General features: G+C 40.4%; 1 protein-coding gene across 8 annotated transcripts in view; it reads right to left on the bottom strand.

Annotated features, from left to right (window-relative positions):
• Window positions 1–2,822: 2,822 nt before the first annotated feature.
• Window positions 2,823–15,133, bottom strand: part of LOC117421282 (cationic amino acid transporter 2-like) — an 82,426-nt gene continuing 70,115 nt past the window's right edge. For 7 of the 8 annotated variants that reach the window (XM_059027008.1, XM_059027026.1, XM_059026998.1 and 4 more), the window contains 6 exons: window positions 11,547–11,686; window positions 7,567–7,669; window positions 6,732–6,943; window positions 6,009–6,175; window positions 5,622–5,730; window positions 2,823–5,148 (listed from right to left, as the gene is read on the bottom strand). In XM_059027008.1, the coding sequence (XP_058882991.1) occupies window positions 4,970–5,148; window positions 5,622–5,730; window positions 6,009–6,175; window positions 6,732–6,943; window positions 7,567–7,669; window positions 11,547–11,686 (910 nt within the window). In that variant the 3' untranslated portion in view covers window positions 2,823–4,969. Of the gene's footprint in view, window positions 5,149–5,621; window positions 5,731–6,008; window positions 6,176–6,731; window positions 6,944–7,566; window positions 7,670–11,172; window positions 11,310–11,546; window positions 11,687–15,133 lie in introns of all 8 variants that reach the window. The other variant, XM_059027033.1, reaches the window with a different exon arrangement.

Here is a 15,133-nt window from a genome sequence, read left to right as displayed (position 1 = left end):
GAAATAACACTTACTACCCAGGAACAAAAATTGTGTTACATACTGTAATTAATTTCCTGCGGTACCATTTTAATAACTCGAGTGCATGCCAGGATTGAATGAGTGTAGTCATCGTTTGAAAATAAAATTAGGCACGGAACCTCATTATGTAGCAAACCTTTTTTTTTTTTTTCACGCCATGTTGTTTTTCACAATATTGCCATACGAAATGGATGTCGTATTGACCTTTCAGAGAACGGAAGCTTTTAGGGAACATGAAGCTAAATCTGATCAAAATCACTCTCTTGAGACAGACCACTCCCTGCAGCGCTTGCGCAATGACTAAGCGTTACCCTTGTGTTTGCCCCTGTGTTATCAAAATTGAGCCCATAGGGTTGAGGTGCCAACATTTATTTAACGGTAGAAAAACATTTTAAACATTTTAGTAGCACCTGTAAGATTATCCAGCAGAACACACCAAAAAATAAATCTTGTAACATTATATATATAATATAATATACAGTACTGTGCAAAAGTTTTAGGCAGGTGTGAAAAAATGTTGTAAAGTAAGAATGCTTTCCAAAATAGATATGTTAATAGATTATATTTATCAATTAACTAAATGCAAAGTGAGTGAACAGAAGAAAAATCTAAATCAAATCCATATTTGGTGTGACCACCCTTTGCCTTCAAAACAGCATCAGTTCTTCTAGGTACACTTGCACAAAGTCAGGGATAGTCAGGTGTATGATTAAACAATTATACCAAACAGGTGCTAATGATCATCAATTCAATATGTAGGTTGAAACACAATCATTAACTGAAACAGAAACAGCTGTGTAGGAGGAATAAAACTGGGTGAGGAACAGCCAAACTCAGCTAACAAGGTGAGGTTGCTGAAGACAGTTTACTGTCAAAAGTCATACACCATGGCAAGACTGAGCACAGCAACAAGACACAAGGTAGTTATACTGCATCAGCAAGGTCTCTCCCAGGCAGAAATTTCAAGGCAGACAGGGGTTTCCAGATGTGCTGTCCAAGCTCTTTTGAAGAAGCACAAAGAAACGGGCAACGTTGAGGACCGTAGACGCAGTGGTCGGCCAAGGAAACTTACTGCAGCAGATGAAAGACACATCATGCTTACTTCCCTTCGCAATCGGAAGATGTCCAGCAGTGCCATCAGCTCAGAATTGGCAGAAAACAGTGGGACCCTGGTACACCCATCTACTGTCCGGAGAAGTCTGGTCAGAAGTGGCCTTCGTGGAAGACTTGCGGCCAAAAAGCCATACCTCCGACGTGGAAACAAGGCCAAGCGACTCAACTATGCACGAAAACACAGGAACTGGGGTGCAGAAAAATGGCAGCAGGTGCTCTGGACTGATGAGTCAAAATGTGAAATATTTGGCTGTAGCAGAAGGCAGTTTGTTCGCCGAAGGGCTGGACAGCGGTACACAAATGAGTGTCTGCAGGCAACAGTGAAGCATGGTGGAGGTTCCTTGCAAGTTTGGGGCTGCATTTCTGCAAATGGAGTTGGGGATTTGGTCAGAATTAATGGTCTCCTCAATGCTGAGAAGTACAGGCAGATACTTATCCATCATGCAATACCATCAGGGAGGCATCTGATTGGCCCCAAATTTATTCTGCAGCATGACAATGACCCCAAACATACAGCGAAAGTCATTAAGAACTATCTTCAGCGTAAAAAGAAGGAGGAGTCCTGGAAGTGATGGTATGGCCCCCACAGAGCCCTGATCTCAACATCGAGTCTGTCTGGGATTACATGAAGCGAGAGAAGCAACTGAGGCTGCCTAAATCCACAGAAGAACTGTGGTTAGTTCTCCAAGATGTTTGGGCCAACCTACCTGCCGAGTTCCTTCAAAAACTGTGTGCAAGTGTACCTAGAAGAATTGATGCTGTTTTGAAGGCAAAGGGTGGTCACACCAAATATTGATTTGATGTAGATTTTTCTTCTGTTCACTCACTTTACATTTTGTTAATTGATAAATATAAACGATTATACATCTATTTTTGAAAGCATTCTTTCTTTACATCATTTTTTCACACCTGCCTAAAACTTTTGCACAGTACTGTATGTATGTATGTATGTGTGTGTATATATATATATATATATATATATATATATATATATATTAATATTTATTTATTTATTTATTTATTTATTTATATATATATATATAGTGGCAGCAGTGTGGAGTAATGGTTAGGGCTCTGGACTCTTGACAGGAGGGTTGTGGGTTCAATCCCCAGTGGGGGACACTGCTGTTGTACCCTTGAGCAAGGTACTTACCTAGATTGCTCCAGTAAAAACCCAACTGTATAAATGGGTAATTGTATGTAAAAAAAATAAATAAATAATGTGATATCTGTATAATGTGAAATAATGTATAATGTAACAATTGTAAGTCGCCCTGGATAAGGGCGTCTGCTAAGAAATAAATAATAATAATAATAATAATAATATATTTATTATCCAGTTTGGAGGAATGGCCACAAGGCAGTTTAGTGAATCATTTAGTAAGCCAAAAATGATGCAACAATTTGCAAAAATGTATCTAATCAAAAATAACTTGATACACTATGAAACTACATGGGCACATGTTGAAACCTATTTGCTTTTGAAATATTGGTACTGGAAAGTAGCACTTTACATTAGAACTGGGCTAAAATCAACCCAGTCCAGACTGAACCCACTTCTGCCATAAGGTCTAATTTTGAACCCTGTTCATGCCACTAAAAACAATTCGATTTGGCGATTAGACGAGATGTAAGTTTCTACAATAGGTTTTGTTTCAGTAAGCTAATAAGTTTACAGTCAAATGGGACCACATACAGTAGTATTTTAATTAGATCAGCTTCAGTTTGTAACAGGTTACTAGATTTTACACATTTGAACAATGAATGGTATATATTTGACAGTAATGTTAGTAAAAACCCAGTGAAAAAAATATTCACCTACTACAATACATTAGTTTAAAGACAATGGATCCTATTTACAGAACTTTAAGGACTGTTTAATGAATGTGTTGTTACAAACAGCTTTATAAAAACACATTTTTGTTAATTCAAGTTTGCAGTTCATGCAGAAACCTAATTGAGGATTTTATCATTGTATTCTACATTTTCAAAGCACTGTAACATAACTGAATAGTTATAAACACTGTTAAAAAAAAGTCCTTAAAAACAGTCCTATGAATAGTGCCCAATATTTACAGTTATACAGCAGCATAGCAGATTAAAAACAACATGGTTATAAATACAATTCCATAAGTACTTTAACACCAAAATATTATGTCTTTCTGTTTTTTCTGTAGAGGATGAAAGCCCCAAAATGATATCTGATATTGAAATTAGAAGAATGCCATTTAATATTTGACAACACATATCGGGACAAGAATATTATCATCCTTTCTTTTGATTATATTATAAAATCAGCATTGTGAAATGTTAATGATTAGTACAATTCACAAAATGGCTCAGATGCTCCCATTATACTGTACATCAACATGAAAAAGATATACCATAATATAATAAAAAAACATTAAAAGGTTAAAATGATATCAGTCATTAAAAAAAAAAAACAGGAAACTTTTCCATTATACCAACAAATATGTGTATGCTCTTAAGACAACTTATGGTAGATCTAGGGTGAAAACTCACAATAATTATAATTATACATTAAGAATGTACAATACAGATTAAAAAAAAAAAAATCTAATAATTTGATAAAGGTACATATTAAAGAGAGCTAAATTATTCTGGTTATCTGCACCAGTATGGGTGACACTTATGATTTGGTCACAGTCACTTATTTGGTTATTTTTGAAGCTTTAATATAATATCTACCTGCCTGACATAACCAGGTTGCATAAAAACCAATTGGATAAAAAAAAAAAGAAATACTGAACTGGAAGTTTTAAAATAGTATTGACATGTAGTATTTAAATGTCATGATCCGTTATATTGCAGCTTCACCGATATCTAAATACAGTGGTCTTAGAAACACAGATAATAATACAAATGTTACACTGCAGTTAAGGCACATTGAAATTAAGTAAAAATTAAACACTGCTGTGACCAATAATTTTCAGTTCCAATGTAATGTATTGCTGTTTTGTTTGATGAATTACCTTTGTGGCACAAATCATTTTATTTGTGTGTTTTTGTACATCATCTCAAATGAATAACATGACCATTTAAATATATTATTATAAATAAACCAAATTCATTATAGATAATGTTTTTCTTTTCATGATTTGTTATCATAAATACATTTCCAGAAAAAAAAAGTTTCAGTATGCATGCAGTACTATATGTACACACTTGTGAATGTATGCAAGACTTTCAGTTACAGCCACTTGGTTTTTGGTTTTACTTGTTAGACATTACAAACAGAAGATGTATGTTTTCTGTTAATGCTACTGTATTTTTATCACAAAAAACAACTATTTCTTCTGTTTTTAAATGAGCAAAAATATTAACATTTGTTAACAACCATTAATATAAAAGCTCAGTTTTCCAATTATTCCAACTTTAATTTACCTTTCCACAAAACAGAGACCCATCCCACTGCCAACACCATTGGTAAAGCTCCAATACATCTTCTTGTGCAGTTTTTATTAACCATAATTTCTTGCTTTAGTCTTTCGTATGCATTTCTACAGTAGAAATCGATCGGGGATGACCTGCTTTTTCTACTGTAATGTGCTCAGTTTATTCTTGGTTGCTTCGTATTGTCCTGGTGTCTACCCTGATACACTGAATTTCAGTACTCTCGCATGAAACGTTGCTGCCCGATTCAGGCACACATGGACAAACTATAAACATATACTAAACTTATGTAAATATAGGTTAAAAAATGTCTGCTAAAAGCAGATGAACACTGACAGGCCATGTTATGCCCAGGTGTACTGCTAATAACAGAAGATACATTCTCAGGGCTGTGACTCGGTCTGCAGCTGGCTGCTCAGGCTTAACATTCACTTGTTTTTTCAAGGATAATGAACTGGTTGTTCTCATCTGCATTGTCATCGTCCTCTACTCCCTCAGCCGAGTTCTTATTTTCCAGGTCGCTGTGCGCTGAATCATCGTCTTCGTCCTGTTGGCCTTCCAAGCTGTGCCTGATACCATAGCCAAAGTAAATCAGGAAGCCTTGAAACAAGCACATTATAGACATTTTAAATGGATAAAAAATAAATACAAACACCTGCACAATATGCTTAAACAAGATGGAACTTGTAATTTTAATATGTTAATGCTGTTTGGTTTTAAAATACACCAGGGTTCCATTTACTGTGGCAGTGAAAAAATGTTGCAAATGTTACCTGTGCTGCTTCAGCTTAGCAAAAATGATTAACTATCCTCTATGGTGAAAGCTATTCAAAGTGAAACCACTTTAAGTAATAATGTTGTTGAGATATGCATACAGCATGTGTTTCTTTTAGTGTTGTTCAACATGTCCCAGATACCCAAAACAGTTGAATGTTTTCCTTTTAAGTGATAATGTAGTGGTAAATATTTTATTAAAGTGAGTTCCAGTACAAATTCAGGTTTAGAGCTGCACCAGTTGAGGTTATTTTGCAAAGAAACATGCTTCAAATACAAATTGAAGGTACTGTATTTACCAACAGCCATCCAAACTGCAAAGCGGATCCAGGTGTCCCCACTTAGTTGAACCATCAGGTAAACATTGACAAAGACACTCAGAACTGGTAAAAATGGCAACATGGGAACCTACAAAACAGACATACATAGGTCTTAATCATAGGTTGGAAGTAGCTTCCTTTAAAAATGTATCTTTGACCTTGGTCTGACATACTGTAGATGAACCATGATTTTTCTAATACATTATCAAGTACTGAGATGGGATTCTATTTAAGTGTAATTTATATCCTATTATATTGTATTCAAAATCTAGAAAATGGAAACAAAACAGAAATAAATACCTATCAGAAGTCAGCTCCAGTGCAGTAGTAACTGATTTGCACAATTACCATGTTTTATGCACCTACCATGAAAGACACTTTTTTGCTAGTCTGAGGTTGCCTCCAGACAACGAGGAGACACACAATAAACACCACCAGGCACACAGCAAGCAGGCCAAGGATCCAAGACTCCATAGCAAGCACAGCTTCCCCCTTATACGTGGTGAGTGTGCTCACAATGCATACTACGAAAGCTGGAGAAATAAAAGTTAACACCTTTGTTAAAAATAATTTTCTTCTCAAAGTATCAACAATCTGACTGACAATATGCCTCTTTGTAGTGCCTCTGGATTTGGGATGGTGATGAATAGGTTTAAAAATGCACGTTCAATTTACGGTCCCTGGCACTGGTTTTAGTCAGGGCAGGAAAGTATGAAACAAACTCCACTTTCACTTTGGCTGAATGAGCCTGGGTGACAAAGTCTATGGCAGGCAACTAGAATGGAATAGTAACTCCTGAACTCAGGGACCTATCAAAAGTTAAAAAATAAAAAAAAAGATTTGCATAGGAAACAAAAAATGTCATTTGAAGTTACTTGCTCTTTAGGCTTCTGCTATTAACTTGACTGTGTGACAGCTGAAAGCCTTTAAATATTTTTCCTAAACTAAAAGTAGAGACAGCACCAAAATACACTAACATGAAATTAGTAAATTAATCTTTATTGAATGTCCTTTCACAACATCCTTTCGTACTGATTAAGAGTTGACATTTTCGTAACATGTTTCCATACTGCACACATTGCTACATACTTATGACGCTGACAGCAATGTTCACCACAGTTGAGGACTGCTCTGTTGGCAGCATGGAGGGGTTGAGCACAGTCTGCAGAGTAAATCCTCCTTCTTTAAGCATAGCCAGTTGGGATTCTGACTCCATCAATTCCATTTCGCCATCTTCTGAAGTGAGATTCTCTTTCTCTGGATTGCAACTAGGCTTTGCATAAGATCCATCAGGCTGATATCTATGATAATAATAATAATAATAATAATAATAATAATAACAACAACAACAATAACTAGATGGCAACTTTACAAGTAAAGTTGTGGGGCTTGCTTTATTGGGAAAGTGGTCAAAGTAGCTGATTTGTGTCAAAAGTCACATTGTTTACTAATTGTCTCATGCTTAGAATGTGCTATAATTTGAAATTTCTCAAAGTTCTATGACAGTTAATTCAACAGTGGGAAGTAGCCTACTGAAAGAAGTTGATGCGGTTACTAAAACAGCTGTACCTCTTGATTGGTAGATGCCATTCCTGTTTTGATTTCATATTTGAATAGCTGAGAAATAGGGCAGATTTCATTTGCTCTAAGTATTTGTCTAACATGTTGGGAAACTGGTCAAAACGGCAGTTATTTCTAGTTCACAGAAAGTTCACAGAAAACTTAGTTGGTCCGGTTACTAAAACAGAGTTACCAGCATACTGACTGCCAGTACAGACCCTAAAAGAGACAGTCGAGATTGCATGTTTCACTGAATAATCCAAGGGGTGTCACATGAGTGCTTCATTCTCATTCACTAAAGGGAAACCTGTTAATTGCTTTGCTTTATTCAAAAACACATATTATTTATAAATGCATGCCTTACCTGAGGATGAGCACACAGGCTGCTACCAGGGAATATGCCAAAAGGGTTCCAATAGACATCATGTCAACAAGGGCTTTGAGGTCAAACAGGAATGCCATCACCGCTGTCAAGTGCAAGGGAAATAAACTGGTCAATAGATCAGGCTTTTTATGCCCCAGATTTATTAAGCATGTGTCAGCATTGACATCCAAACAAACCAGAAAGTACAGTCATGCCAGCCCCCGAGGGTATAAAGGACTGCACGCACATATCTCAGCTTCGTTTTTCCATCAAACCTGCTGCAATCATGGACGCAGTGACCTTGAAGGTTAATGGTTACATTTCTATTTCAGGGAACCAGGGTTATGATAATAACCTAAGGTTCCCTTTCAGGTATGAAATGTAACCATTACTGAATGGGTCAGTATACCCAAGCTGTCGCAAGGGCAAGATTGCTGCACGACCGGAATGCTACAAGGCTAAGCCAAGGCAGCTTTGTGTGTTACCATTCGGAACCCCAGCCCTTCACGCTAGTTCCAAACCAGGGTTTTGAGGATCCACGACATTCAGTCTACAGAACCTAGTAAAGGTATGGGGAATAGCCCACACCGCTGCATTGCAAATATCCTTGACAGATGCACCCTAGAATAAAGCCCACGAAGTTGCCATGCCCCTGGTGGAATGGGCAGTGAGCTTCTCTTGAGGGGGCAAGTTGGCTCGCTAATAGGCAGTCCTGACTGTGTCTGCTATCCATTTGGACAGCCTCTGCTTAGACTGGGTTTTACCATGGGACTTCGCCCCATAGCAGACAAAAAATTGTTCGGACTGCCTCCATCTTGCATCCTGTCAACATAATACGCTAGGGCCTGTACTGGACAGAGCGTATGGAGCTGCCACTCTGTCAGACTGGAAAGGTGGATGGAAAGCCTCCATTTCCACAGACTGGTTGACATGAAATGCTGAGATAGTCTTTGGCAATAAAGCAAGATTGGTACGGAGTGTAACCTTTGTCCTGGCTTCTGCAAAAGTTAAGCAGGCTTTCACAATTGAGAATGCCTGCATCTCACTCACCCGCTTTGCGAAGGTGCTTTGAGAGAGATAAATGTCAGCTCAGCTGAATGCAAGGGCTCAAAAGGAGGCTTCATGAGTGCATGAAGCACCACATTAAGCCTCCAGCAAGGAACAATATCCTTCATAGGCGGCCGAAGCCGGCGAGCTCCTGTGGAGACCGAGTCAATTTTGACATGGCAAGCTGAAATTGCTGCCAGATAGACCAACCGGACGTACTTAAGAACATAAGAAAGTTTACAAACGAGAGGAGGCCATTCGGCCCATCTGCTCGTTTGGTTGTTGTTAGCTTATTGATCCCAGAATCTCATCAAGCAGCTTATTGAAGGATCCCAGGGTATCGGCTTCAACAACATTACTGGGGGGTTGGTTCCAGACTCCCACTATATTATATATATATATATATATCCCTAGAACTACCGGAGTGGACTTTTTAACCGCTATAATGTGTATAAAACTACTGCAGCGTCGCATGCTACGCAACGGTTCTGTGTTATTGTTTGCTTTCCTTCAGGATTATGTTTGTGACACAGTTTTTGCAGCCTGCTTGGTACACGTGAGGGACACCTGTTACAGCACGAGATTTGGGGATGGTGTTGGAAGGGGTTATGATTGATTGTATTGTTTAAAATATACATATATAGTTTATACAAATGCTTGTCTATAAAATGGGGTGGTTTTAGCAGCACAGAGACAACTTTTGGGATGCAGCAGGAGCTTACAACACTGTGCAATGGGGTGAGGACGCAGCCACCTCTATACCAGAGGGGTATGGGGAAAAGCGCCGTGCAGGAGTGTGGGTGAAATTTGCACAAAACTCGCAGAAACTGTGGTTCACCAGTGCCTCCTTTGCATGCTCAGTCTGCTTAAAGACAGCAATAGGGCTGTTCAAGACTGGGGATGTAAGCACTGGGTGGTAGCGGGTCGGAGACTGTAGCACTGGGTCAGTACGGTACAGTACTGGGTCAGAACTACCGGTTCGCAGTTACCGTGGGTAGAACTGTATAGGGATGCCCACCTGTGCAGGCTACTGGCAAAACCACTCCGTCAGTACTCACACGAGACTAAGGGAAGCCTGCTTGTTAGAAATGAACTAACAGCCCTCGTAATGGTGATGCAAAAGCGATCACCAAAACGGCTTCAAGATGCTGTGGTTGAGATTGCAAGCAATCACAACCGAAGCAACCTCTTGGTCCTGCGCAGCGGTGCTGAGCCCAGCAGTTGCTGTCACTACTCGTGTGCCGCAGCTTAAGTCTCTGTGAAAACAGAAAAGCAGAATGAGAAAAGAAAAATATCTCTCAACCAGATACAGTAATAACAATTACTTTTAATTGTACAAACAATCTCGTAATTTTAGCCAAAGCCAAAACGAGAATAAAATAACTGCAGCAGGGGGAGAGCACAAAGTCAGCCGACTTACGTTGCTTGATCCCTGGTATGGAGCGACTTAAGCCCCTGGCTTCATGTGGGGCACAAGGCTGCAGTGCACAAATACGTGTAATACAGCGGTTATTTTTAATATCACATATAATTAGTGTAAAAACACAATAAATGTGAAAAACTATAACAGAAAAAGTAACAAGTACTTATCTGAATAGGCTCTCCTGTCAGGTCAGTTCTTGAAAAGAAAAATTGCACTGAGATCTGTGCACGCAGTCCTTTATGCCCTCAGGGGCAGGCATGACTGCGTCACAGGCTTGGATGGGCAACTTTGTTATATCTTATTCAGGTTTCAGTAAGTACCCATTTGGAAATTGTTACATTTCGTACTTGAAAGGGATCCACAATCCACCCCATAAAAAAAAAAAAAGTTTTCCAATGTCATGCATGAATGTGTTTTAAGATTCAATAATGTTTTGCACGTAACATTGGTTATTTAAAAAAAAAAAAAAAAAAAATCGACTGTTTATGACAATAAAAGACAATAACCCTTAAAACACAGTTCAGGAATACCATAAACGCTATGTAACACAACACAAGTACTACAGTAGATCAAATTAAGGGTGCAAATTAAATCTGGTCAATCATGCGAATGTACATGTACTTTAAGTGAAATGCATGGTGACAACCAAGGCTCAACTTGTATGATCTGGCATTGAGGGGTTGTTTGAAGATCTATATTGCAATCTATCAAAGAATTTAAAAAAATAAATCAGAAACAAGCACCACAGTAACTAGGTATGCTTGGTTTTACAAATTAAAGAAATCTCAAGAACTAATTAATTTTACATTCAATTAATTTAAGGCTACTAAACTGAGCAATTTCACGTATTACTTTTGCATGTATTCTGGTACATTTTCACCAATATCATGCTACAGTACTTCTTTTTAAGCAGTGCAATTTTTTTGCTTAAATGCTGCTTTAATGTTAAAAGCAATTTGTCAGTTTGCAGGACTTTGTATTGAAATCAAGCATACATACTCATTGCCATAAATTACTCTTACCGCCTTATGGGGAAAAAGCATTTCATAGCTGCATGCACACTGCACAAGATCTGACTTTCCCTACATGCAAACAGTCTTGTTGCAGATGCAACCTGTAGATCCTCAGGAGCTTACCAGCGGTGGAACCTGCTGCCAGTGTGGCAGCAACTGGTGTCTGTCGTTTACTCACTTTGGAAAGAAATCGGAATAGTAAGCCATCTCGTGCCATGGCAAAGAGAATGCGGGGCAAGGGGAACATGGAACCCAACAGGCTAGAACAGAAGATTCACAGTTCAAATGCATACATCTACCACAAATAATTGTCCTATTGCACATTTCAGCAAATGTGAAACTGAAATAAGCTGTCTAGAAAACTAAGCAGGTCAGGCATATCTAAAAAAAATAAAAAAGTTTTCTCAGTTTTTCTTTTTTCAGTTTCACATTTACTCCCATTGAACATGAGCTAAACCACATTGTTCTTCATTACAACATTCCCTCAGAAATCTCACCTGCGACGACACCGGAGGCCATTGTTGCAATTACTGGGGTCTTCGTCTTAGGATTGATTCGGGCTAACACTTTGAAAAGCACCCCATCCTCTGCCATAGCATAGATAACACGAGGCATTGGGAAAATGGAACCGAGCAGACTGGGTGAAGAGCAGAGACATGCAAATGTGGCAAAAGTTAGAGGCAAACTTACAGTACTTGCAAGGGGGTAGTATAGAGAATGGAAAGCAAGAAACATCAGTCCTTTTTTGTTTGGCTACATTGTTTGGTACAAAAGTGTCAATTTAAATGGTCACATGATTAATTAAATGTTGATGAGGGGTTAAATATAAACAAATATAGATGAATATTCATGTGAATAGCTAACGTACCCTGAAATAGAAATGTAACCATTACCGTATGGGTATTTACCTGCTGAAGTCCCGAAACCTGAATACTGTATACCAAAGCTGCTCAGCGACCCTGTGCATTCCCGAGGACACAAAAGGACTGCGCTCACAGATCTCAGTGTACCATAGCCGTCGCAAGATTACAGAACGACTGGAATGCTTCAAAGCTAAGTCAAGAAACTGCTCAGTGCTTTACGATACAGAACCTCAGCTTCTCTGCCTGTGTTGTAAGGGTCGACTGGGAAGCTGCCCTTAACACACTAGTTCCAAAACCAGGGTTTTGAGGATCCACGACATTCAGTCTGTAGAACCTAGTGAAAGTATGGGGAGTAGCCCACTCCACTGCATTGCAAATGTCTGTACGGACAAGCACGTCTCCCTCAAATCTCCTGCAAAAATGTCTGCAAGGCCAGGTAAACTGTTTGCAGCTCTAAAATATTAATGTGGAGACCCTGCCAAGGGGGGTTCCACACACCTTCCACACCTCGGCCATTCCACACAGTGGCCCAGCCCAGGCTGGATGCGTCCGTGGTGACGACCTCCTTTCTGGTGACACTGCACAGCGCTAAGCCTAGGCGTAGATGGGCCGGCTGTTTCCACTAAGAGAGCGCCTTTAGACAGTGGTGGGATACTGTCAATAGGTGGTCGCGGTTCAACATGGTCTGAAAAACCTGGTGTTGAACCAGGCCTGCAGAGGGCACATGAGGAGGAGACCCAATGGAAGGGTCAGGGAAGCTGCTGCCATCAGGCCCAGAAGTTTCTGGAACATCACTACTGTGAGCGCTTTGTTGGGCTGAAAGCGCTCCAAACAGGCAGCTATTCTGTGCACTCTACCATCTGACAGAGTGGCCAACATGGCCCCAGAGTCCAAGCACACTCGTAGATAGGAGGCTGTCGTGGAAGGCATGAGCTGGCTCTTCGCATGATTCACCGTAGGGCCCAACTGTTGAAGGTGGCCGGTGATTGTAGTCATGCCCCAAAAGGGAGGGCAATGTGCTTGAACTGCAGTGAATAGACAGTTTCAATGGTAGTAAGCACCACTAATGTGGTGCACTGACTCCAATAGTCCAGATGGCTCCCTAAAAAGGGGCACTGGGCCTATGCCAGCAAATTCCTAAGGCTGCTGCTCAGCCTGTTGGTTAGCCTGCGGCTTCTGTCTCTGCGCAGGGCAGCGGAACTTATTAAAGCCTCCGTGACTAGCAGCCGCAGACCAGTTCCGAACATCAACTCTGGCAGCGGTTGCAGCCGTCTGTGCCGGTCTTTGAGTCTGCTGGAGCCTAGGGTGCCAGTTTGCCGCAGGTTTACGTACTGGAGGTGGTCGCTTGGGGAAACAGGCGAACCAGCTCCTTAGTGGATTCCTGCACGCGGTGACAGCACTGCAGCATCTTGTCCACCATGGGACAAAACTTATGCCCTGGAGAGATCGGGGCGTCCAACAGTGGTGCTTTGTCCCCGTCAGGCTCGCGTGCCTGGGAAAGCCAAAGCTGCCTACGCGCAGTTACCAGCACAGCCAGGTTTCTACCTATAGACTGTCCGTTGAGCTTGGACACATGGAGCAGGTTCTTGTTAACCAGTCACAGCTCACCTAGCTGTTGTGGCAATGGCCTGTGGTTCCTAAAAAGGGACCGCAGCAAATGCAACTGGTAGGCTGTTATAATTGCCTAGCTGTGCAGAAATAAACTCTCTTGAGAATAACCTCAGAAACCCGACACTGCTTGCTAGGGCAGGCCGCGTCCTAAGAAAGGAGTGCTAAATTAGGCACCTGGAGGTGGTAATAGAAGCTTCAACTGGCAGAAAATGGACCAGACCCAGAGAAAGGGGCACAAAAGCTGTGATTAGTCAGTGCCTCCTTAGTGCGATTTCCATCCATTTATCAAGAGTTTATAAGCTACTTGGTAAAATTCCTAAAAAATAGTAGCGGCATACAGTGCCGAGAAAATGTTTGTGAATCCCAATGATAATTATGGAAATTACACAGTTTTACCATGATAGCCTTCTTGAAAACCAGTCTTCTTTTCTTAAATATCCAATAGGGTTAATATTAGCCAATTCCATGTCTTTTGAAACAAAATGATGTATGAATTTGACAAACAATGAGTAATTGAGATTCAGGGTATGTGAAAAAGTAAGTGAACCCCTGGTTTTATCAGCTCAATTAAGGGGATAATTAGAATCAGGTGTTTAAATAATTAGGTAGATCTTCAGGGGTGAGTGTGGGAGGCCCCACCCTATATAAAGATCATAAACTTTGTGAGTTTGATCTTCACCATACAGGTGTGTGGAAACATGTCATGACACGATCAAAATAAATCTCTGAGGACAGTTATTGATGCTCATCAGTCTAGAAAGGGTTACAAAACCATTTCTAAGGATTTGGGGCTCCACCAATCCACTGTCAGACAGATAGTCTACAAATGGAGAAAGTTCAAGACCACAGTCACTACCCAGGAGCGGTCGTCCTACCAAAATCTCTCCAAGAACAAACCGGAAAATCATCAAGGAAGTCACAAAGAACCCCAGAGTAACATCCAAGGATCTGCAGACCACTCTCGCCTTGGCTAATGTGAGTGTTCGTGACTCAACTATCAGAAAAAGACTGAACAAGAATGGTGTTCATGGAAGGGTAGCCAGGAGGAAACCACTGCTCTCTAAAAAGAACATTGCTGTCTGTCTGAAGTTCGCCAAAGAGCACATAGATGAGCCACAAGATTTCTGGAACAATGTTCTCTGGATAGACGAGTCAAAGGTAGAACTTTTTGGCCTCAATGAGAAACGTTATGTTTAGCAAAAACCAAACACTGCGTTTGAACACAAGAACCTCATCCCAACTGTCAAGCATAGTGGTGGGAGTGTGATGGTTTGGGGCTGCTTTGCTGCCTCAGGACCTGGATGGCTTGCCATCATTGACACAACCATGAATTCTGCATTGTATCAGAAGATTCTAGAGGAGAATGTCAGGCCATCCATCCGTGAGCTGAAACTGAACCGTAAGTGGGTCACGCAGCAAGACAATGATCCTAAACATACAAGCAGATCTACAAAAGAATGGCTGCAGAAGAAGAAATTCCGCATTTTAGAATGGCCCAGTCAAAGTCCAGACCTAAACCCCATCGAAATGCTGTGGCAGGACCTGAAGCGAGCTGTCCATGCAAGGAAGCCCTCAAATGTCACCGAGTTGAAGAAGTTCTGTAAGGAGGA

This window comes from Acipenser ruthenus, chromosome 1, assembly GCF_902713425.1.
Source record: "Acipenser ruthenus chromosome 1, fAciRut3.2 maternal haplotype, whole genome shotgun sequence".
Lineage (NCBI taxonomy): Eukaryota > Metazoa > Chordata > Actinopteri > Acipenseriformes > Acipenseridae > Acipenser > Acipenser ruthenus.
Note: the sequence above shows the minus strand (reverse complement) of the source record. Positions and strands in the feature narration are given on the sequence as shown.